This window comes from Macaca thibetana, chromosome 2 (genome assembly GCF_024542745.1).
Source record: "Macaca thibetana thibetana isolate TM-01 chromosome 2, ASM2454274v1, whole genome shotgun sequence".
Lineage (NCBI taxonomy): Eukaryota > Metazoa > Chordata > Mammalia > Primates > Cercopithecidae > Macaca > Macaca thibetana.
In genome coordinates this window covers 152,772,577-152,781,218 of record NC_065579.1, presented here as the reverse complement: position 1 = coordinate 152,781,218, position 8,642 = coordinate 152,772,577, and the positions used below count along the sequence as shown (strand labels likewise).

The 8,642-nt window shown below is 41.8% G+C and overlaps 1 protein-coding gene and 1 pseudogene across 2 annotated transcripts in view; one reads left to right on the top strand and one right to left on the bottom strand.

Annotated features, from left to right (window-relative positions):
- Positions 1-2,558: 2,558 nt before the first annotated feature.
- LOC126949222 (40S ribosomal protein S2-like) lies at positions 2,559-3,407 on the top strand (annotated as a pseudogene). Its single transcript, XR_007723627.1, has one exon. The product of XR_007723627.1 is annotated as a 40S ribosomal protein S2-like (transcript).
- Positions 3,408-7,274: 3,867 nt separating this feature from the next.
- The window catches only part of IQCB1 (IQ motif containing B1), a 73,794-nt gene continuing 72,426 nt past the window's right edge, over positions 7,275-8,642 (bottom strand). The window contains exon 15 of the mRNA XM_050781844.1: positions 7,275-7,846. Coding sequence (XP_050637801.1) covers positions 7,617-7,846 — 230 coding nt within the window. The 3' untranslated portion in view covers positions 7,275-7,616. The remainder of the gene's footprint in view (positions 7,847-8,642) is intronic.

Sequence of the window (8,642 nt, the reverse complement as noted above, 5' to 3'; positions counted from 1 at the left end):
TCTCTCTTGACCTGGGTTGCACAGATCACTAGCAGAAAGGTAAGAAATAGAGGGAGATTGGGATTGGCTGCCTCGCGCATGTACTGGGCTTCACTCACTTTATCAGCTGAATGCCATCATGGGGGCTGCTTAATCTTCTCCTCCTCAGGGTCTGGGGTGTCCTTCACTATTCTGATGAATTTCCATTTTCTTCCCAGAGTTTATTATTATTATTACTACTATTATTATTTTTCTTCTGAGATGGAGTCTTGCTCTGTCGCCCAGGCTGGACTGCAGTGGCACGATCTCTGCTCATTGCAACCTTCGCCTCCCAGGTTCAGGCAATTCTCCTGCCTCAGCCTCCCCAGTAGCTGGGACTACAGGCATGCGCTACCACACCTGGCTAATTTTTGTGTTTTTAATGGAGACGGGGTTTCACCATGTTGGCCAGGCTGGTCTCAAACTCCTGACCTCAAGTGATCTGCCCGCCTCAGCCTCCCAAGGTGCTGGGATTACAGGCGTGAGCCACTGCACCTGGCACTGAGTTTCTCTTTATGCACTATTTTACTATTTCCAAATGGCTGAGGCATACTGAAAGTCTGTAATCCATCATCTTGGGTAAAAAAAGTAAAACTGACTGGGCGCGGTGGCTCACACCTGTAATTCCAGCACATTGGGAGGCTGAGAAGAGTGGATCACCTGAGGTCGGGAGTTCGAGACCAGTCTGACCAAAATGGAGAAACCCCATCTCTACTAAAAATACAAAAAATTAGCCAGGTGTGGTGGCACATGCCTGTAATCCCAGCTACTCGAGAAGCTGAGGCAGGAGAATTGCTGAAACCCGGGAGGCGGAGGTTGTGGTGAGCCAAGATAACGCCATTGCACTCCAGCCTGAGCAACAAGAGTGAAACTCTGTCCCGCTCCCCCCTCCAAAAAAAAAAGGTAAAACTATTTTTGCTTTGGTTACCTGTACTTTTGAGGTTATACTCATGAAATTTTTGCCCAGACCAATGTCCTGGAGTGCTTCCCCAATGTTTTCTTCTGGTAGTTTCATGTCTTAGAATTGAGTCTTTAAGCCAGGTGTGGTTGCTAACGCCTGTAATCCCAGTTCTTTGGGAGGCTGAGGTGGGCGGATCACTTGAAGTCAGGAGTTTGAGACTAGCCTGGCCAACATGGTGAAACCCTATCTCTACCAAAAATACAAAAATTAATCGGGCTTGGTGGCAGGCACCTGTAATCCCAGTTACTCAGGAGGCTGAGGCAGGAAAATAGCTTGAACCCTGGAGGTGGAGGTTGCAATGAGCCAAAATCACACCGACTGCACTCCAGCCTGGGCAACAGAGTGAGACTATCTCAAAAAAAAAAAAAAAAAAGAAGTCTTTAATCCATTTTGATTTTTGATTAGATTTTTGTATGTGGCAAAAGATAGGGTCCTAGTTTCATGCTGCACATGAATATCCAGTTTTCCCAGTACCATTTATTGAAGAGTTTGTTCTTTTCCCAATGTATGTTCTTGGCACCTTTGTCAAAAATGCGGTAAACGTGCGTTCATAAAAGAATGAAATCATATCCTTTGCAGCAACATGGATGAAGCTGGAGGCCATAATCCTAAGCGAATTAACGTACGAACAGAAAACAAAATATCACATGTTCTTGTAAGTGGGAGCTATTAAATCAAGTTTAGCCAAAAGCTGCCTCCTTACATATTTTAAGTTCAGCCTAAAGATTTCTCTGTGTATTGTGAACTATAACAAGTGGAGGTGTAAACAGATGGTAGTCTACACTTGTACCAATCACTGAGTTTTGGCCAATCAAATGTAGTCAACTGTCCAAACTGTGTTCAAATAAGGCAAACGCCGAACTGTAACCAATCTAGTTGCTTCTGTACCTCTCTTCCATTTTCTGTTATCACTTTCCTTTTTCTGTCAATAAATCTTCTTCTACCATGGGGCTGCACCTGAGTCTCAGAGCCTACTTTGGCTCAGGAGGCTGCCCGATTCAGGAATCGTTCATTGCTCAATTAAACTAATTTAAGTATAATTTGGCTGAAGTTTTTCTTTTAACAGAGCTACACATTGAATACCCATAGACATAAACATGGGAACAGTAGACACTGCAGACTCCTAGAGAGGGGAGGAAGAAGGGCATGGGTCAAAAATCTACCTGTTGGGTATTGCTTATTACCTGAGTGCAATATACCCTTCTAAAAAACCTGTACATGTACCCCCAATATCTAAAATAAAAGTTGAGAAAAAATGAGTTCAGTTGTAAATGTGTGGATTTATTTCTGGATTCTCAGTTCTGTTCCATTGTTCTATTTACTTCTGGGTTCTCTGTTCTGTTCCAAACCAGCCTTGGTACTGGTTTTTAATGCCAATAACAAGGCTGTGTGATTATCATCCCCTCTTATCTCTCATTCTCTCTCCCTCTAGACAAAGAGCTTCCTGAGAGTCCTTCATTACTTTCTTTGAGTTCCCAGCACCTGGCACAGTCACTGGGACATGATAAGTGCTCAAAAATATTTGAGGAATTATACTGAAATTAAGAACTATTGGACTTCTTCTCCAAGAAAACACCAAATGGCGAATGACGCTGGTTCAGGGGGGAGCCCAGAGGCCCTGGTGGCCCTGGGATGGGGAACAGCGGTGGCTTCTGTGGAGGTTTCGGCAGTGGCATCCGGGGCCTGGGTCGCAGAGCTCACGGAGGCAAGGCCGAGGATAAGGAGTGGATGCCTGTCACCAAGCTGAGCCCCTTGGTCAAGGACATGAAGATCAAGTCCCTTGAGAATATCTCTTTCTTCTCCCTGCCCATTAAGGAATCTGAGATCATTGACTTTTTCCTGGGGGCCTCTCTCAAGGACGAAGTTTTGAAGATTATACCGCTGCAGAAGCAGACCCGTGCTGGCCAGCGCACCAGGTTCAAGGCTTTTGTTGCTATCGGGGACTACAATGGCCACGTCGGTCTGGGTGTTAAGTGCTCCAAGGAGGTGGCCACCGCCATCCGTGGGGCCATCATCCTGGCCAAGCTCTCCATTGTCCCCGTGCAGAGGCTACTGGGGGAACAAGATCGGCAAGCCCCACACCGTCCCTTGCAAGGTGACAGGCCGCTGCGGCTCTGTGCTGGTGCGCCTCATCCCTGCACCCAGGGGCACTGGCGTCGTCTCAGCGCCTGTGCCCGGGAAGCTGCTCATGATGGCTGGTATCGATGACTGCTACACCTCAGCCCGGAGCTGCACTACTACCCTGGGCAACTTCGCCAAGGCCACCTTTGATGCCATCTTTAAGACCTACAGCTACCTGACCCCTGACCTCTGGAAGAAGACTGTATTTACCAAGTCTCCCTATCAGGAATTCACTGAACACCTCGTCAAGACCCACAGCAGAGTCTCCATGCAGCGGACCCAGGCTCCACCTGTGGCTACAACATAGGGTTTTTATACAAGAAAAATAAAGTAAATTAAGCCTGAAAAAAAAAAAAAAAAGAAATATTGGAGAATCTACAGACAGCAGCCAAGAAAGATGAAAACGGCATTCACAAAGAAAGAAAAAGAAAAGCTGGCACACTGTTTAGCCTAAAGAAAATAATGAGGCATTTACCAGTCTTCAAAGAGATTTGATAATGAATTTTTAACCAAAAGATGCTAAGTTTGAAGGAGTCATTTTTACATATAAGTGCACTTTATGCATGCTATCCCTTAATCTGAAAGAATAGGAAAGAGGGGATGGGCAGGAGGGAAGGGGAGAGAGAGAGAGAGAGAGAGAGAGAAATTAAACTACCCTGGGTTACACGCGGATTTCTCCATAGCATCTTTCAGTGGCAGAAAATAGTGGTGTGATGTCTACACCATTCTGAGGAAAATAATGACCCTAAAGTGTGATCCTAAAATGCTATGTCCAGTCGAGTTGTCCTTTTAACTGTAAAGCTCAAAGACAGCCATTCTTAAATATATGAACACTCAAGAAATGCAATACTCATAATTCTTCCTTGACAGAATTTTGGCCACAAAATCCAGATAACCAAGAAGTGAATAAAAATATTTAGAAATTGAGAAGAAATGGTAAAAGACTGATAGTGAGGACCGAATCGATTTCAATGTAAAATGGAGACTGAATAATTATGGAAGTTAAGGTAATAGAACAGAATATAAATGTTATTAGAACTAAAAAAAATAAAAATCTAAAGGTGGGAGAAAGAAGGTTAGAAGCCATGAGCAGGCTAATTTCCTTATCTATAGCAGAAAGTCAATAGATACTATCTAAAGTTGAAATGCATAATTATAAAATGATTCCAGAGGAGGTAAAGTTGCTGTCCAGTTAGTTTCCCTGTCTACTCAAAGGACTAAACTAGAGAGTGGACTTTGCCACTAAGTTCCATTATATATTTAAGAACTATCTTCTTGAAATCAAAATTGATTGAGGACTATCCTTTCCCTAAAATTAAAAGAGGCAACAATCTCCACATTAGATGTTTTAAAGGTTGGGTAACCAACTATCTGTCTGCAGTTTAGAAATGAGTGCAGAGAGATATTAGTGTCCTTATAAGCTGCAAATTTCTGGTGTCAGAAAGAAGGCTGAAGCCTACCACCCACTAGCCCTAGGCTCTGGTGTTCATCTCACTATTATCAAACCACCAACGACAGCAAACTAAAATGAAAAAGAATGGAACCAGCCAGCCAGTACAATCTTAGTGCTTAGGCAAGGAGATGCAAGAGAGACCAGGACAATGAGCTCAGACCCATCTCCAGATCCTCAGGGTTAAGATCCAAAGAGAGAGAGCAAGGGAGAGAGACTGGTAAATGGGATAGCAGTCTTTATAGATAGTAGCCTCTCTGCTTGAGGAAGAAGGCATAAGGATCCAAACATAAATTCCTAGGGGCCTAGTTCTGTAATTTTTGTCCAGCAGCAATACGGACAGTGAATGAGACAAAGCAAGAGGAAGAAAAATGATAGCCCAGTCTTATCACGTATGCACACAATCTCTTTGTACACTTGCAGTCTCTCACACAGATGCCTTGAGTATCCTGTGCCCTTTGCCTTCATAGTTAGAGAACACCCCTTACCTGTCTGCCACCTGTTGTTTCTTCTTCCCTGTTTCTGGTTATCTCCATAACTGGAGTCTCTCCTCAGACAAAAACAAAACCCATCTATCTTTCTCTTGGTTTCAACAGGCAATCCCTAATTTGCCATTGCCATGAAAACTTTGGGGTACTGGGGAGAAGGAAAAGAAGGAGAAGCAGGCTTTGTTTGGCTAGTGATTGTCAAACCTTGGTGCAGAAAAGGACTTCTGGGAAAAGAGTTAGCAGAGAGAGCACAAGACAAGAGAAAAAGAAAAGAAAGAAACTTTCTGGGCATGTTGCTTTGGCTGAAGAATGTGTCAGAAAAAGAAGGAAAATCTGAGTTTGCCATTGTCAGCACCCTGACTCCTAGAATGTTGTCTTAGGTCGCGTCTGAGCACTTTACTCAGTGTCTTTCCACTCAAGCATTAATTTGGCTGTAGTAACTGGAGCAAAATCCCTGTGTCTCAATGCCCGATTTCTTCATCAGTGGAAGGAGGACATATGAAATGGTAAAGTTTCTTAAAACAATCTAGAGAGATGCAGGGGATCACAGTATTATATGTGAAGTTCCTTGCCCAATGAGATACCATCTCACACCAGTTAGAATGGCAATCATTAAAAAGTCAGGAAACAACAGGTGCTGGAGAGGATGTGGAGAAATACGAACACTTTTACACTGTTGGTGGGATTGTAAACTAGTTCAACCATTGTGGAAAACAGTATGGTGATTCCTCAAGGATCTAGAACTAGAAATACCATACCCAAAGGATTATAAATCGTGCTGCTATAAAGACACATGCACACATATGCTTATTGCTGCACTATTCACAATAGCAAAGACTTGGAATCAAACCAAATGTCCATCAGTGACAGACTGGATTGAGAAAATGTGGCACATATACACCATGGAATACTATGCAGCCATAAAAAAGGATGAGTTTGTGTCCTTTGTAGGGACATGGATGCAGCTGGAGACCATCATTTTCAGCAAACTATCACAAGAACAGAAAACCAAACACCACATGTTCTCACTCATAGGTGGGAACTGAACAATGAGATCACTTGGACTCGGGAAGGGGAACATCACACACTGTGGCCTATTATTGTGATTATTTACTCTAAATAATTCTTATATCTTAGAGATATGCTCTGAAATATTTACTGATAAAATGACATGATGTCTTGAATTTGGTTCAACATAAGGAATTAAAGTCAGATTGGTCTTGGTTTGACAATTGTTGAAGCTGAATGATGGGTAAAAGTGAGTTTGTTATACTACTTTCTCTACTTTTGTATGTTCTTAAAATTTTCCATTATAAATATGTTAAAAATACTTTTGTGAACTCCTACTAGGTGACAGGTGCAGAGGATGCAACAGCAGGTTTTGATAATAAAATAATTCAAATTTATTTGATTTCTTCTTACCTAGCCACTTTTCTCTTGTGCTCTGCTATAGATGAAATACTTCATTTCACAGAAAGAGAGTCCTATCCCAGTTTACATGGTTGGCTTGAGTCCTCAGCTATGTAATGGGCTCAAGAAAAATTATTGTTCTAGATTATCTGGCATTTTCTCTGCTAAATTGGGAGCAACACTCTTACATAATTTTTCTACATTTCTTTTCCAATTATAAGTACAAAAATAGGAATTTTGACTAGAATTTTACTAAAGTTAACATTAGAGATTGTACAACATCATACAATTTGATCTTATATCCAGAAATACGGGTATTTTCACTCATTTTACAAAAAGCATCTTCCAGATTCTTTATGATATGGAGTTATGATTTGTTAACTGATTTTAACTTAAATTCCATATTGTTACAAACACAAACTGAAGTGGCTTCAATTTTATGGTATTAAAACATATTTAAAGCAAACATGGAAATTGAAAAGTATTAGGTTGGAACCAAATAATCATAAAGGTACCTAGGATTATTACAAAAATTAAACATTATATTTAACTCTGAGATTCCTAGGAGAAAAGACAAAAAGGGAAACTGTACATTATATAGTTCTCATAGTTTAATAGAAAGAATGCATTTTTTTGGTAGGTAGTTCCTTTTAGAAATAACAAAATAGAAAATGAGTTCAACCACTGCTTTATAGAAAATAGGGAAATGTTCTTCAATTGAGCATTTCTTTTCCTCACATTAATAAACTCTGCACACACCTCCTATGTTAATAGGAAATAGGAATTCCAGATAACAAATGTGGAAAGTTGAAATAATCCTGACAAATTTTTCAAATCAATTGTTGAAAATCTTTATTTAGAAAAAAATCTTTAGTTGGAAAACAGCAGAAACCAAAGAAAAACACACTTCATGTAAACAACAGAACACTATGCTAAGTTTAGTTCTACAATAAAAGCCACACAAATCTGTGTGTGGCCAAGGATGAGGATACAGAGAAAAGAAAAAGAAAATTGAGAGAGAGGTAGAAGATAACTCTTTGCTTACTGCAGGTCTTGTCACCTCTGGAAACTAATAAGTTAGGATGGCCCTAGTCTACTAGCATGCCAGAGGTAGAACCAATATAATCTCCTAAAATATGAGATTTGTGTCAATTCTTAGGGTAACTCACTAAGGTGGTTTGGTTCCACCAATGAATAAAGTTTCTAATTCTACACTAAGCTCATCCTTTGGAACATCAATCTCATCTCCAGATTCTTCCCCAAGCTTCTTCCACCAGGGTGCTTGTATGTGCTTCAGGGTTGTGAGATGGGCCTGCTTGGCCTTGGCTGCCACAGGCCTGGATCTACTTAGGAAGAGCTCAGGTTCTTTGCTTTCTGCCTCCTTTAGACTTGGTGCCTCTGTAGTGGACAGAAAATAAATAGATGAGAACAAGAGTCCTATGCCAGGCAGGTAGGAACTTGGAAGCTACAGAGCTGTAACCCTGCAGGCAGAAACAGCATTCCAACTCTGAATGTATTACTTTTGAGACAGGGTCTCGCTCTATTGCCTAAGCTGGAGTGCAGTAGCATGATCACGGTTCACTGCAGCCTCAACCTCCTGGGCTCAAGTGATTCTCCCACCTCAGCTTCCTAAGTACCTGGGACTATGCCACCACACCCAGCTAATATTTTTTCTCTTTTTTGTAGAGATCTCACTATGCTGCCCAGGCTGGTCTCAAACTTCTGGACTCAAGCAATCCTTCTGCCTCAGCTTCAAGTGTTGGGATTACAGCCATGAGTCAACATATTTGGCCCATTTCTGGTTTTTTTGAGATGGAGTTTTGCTCTTGTTGCCCAGGCTGGAATGCAATGGTGCGATCTCAGCTCACTGCAACCTCCGCCTCCTGGGTTCAAGTAATTCTCCTACCTCAGCCTCCCGAGTAGCTGGGATTACAGGCGTGCACCACCATGTCTGGCTAATTTTGTATTTTTAGTAGAGATGGGGGTTTCACCATGTCGGTCAGGCTGGTCTCGAACTCCTAACCTCAGATGATCTGCCTACCTCGGCCTCCCAAAATGTTGGGATTACAGGCATGAGCCACCGCGCCCGGCCATTTCTGTGTTTAAAGGAATAAAAAAAGATGTAGATTTTTGTAAGATGGTTTATTTATTTATTTATTTTATTATTTTTGAGACGGAGTCTTACTCTGTCACC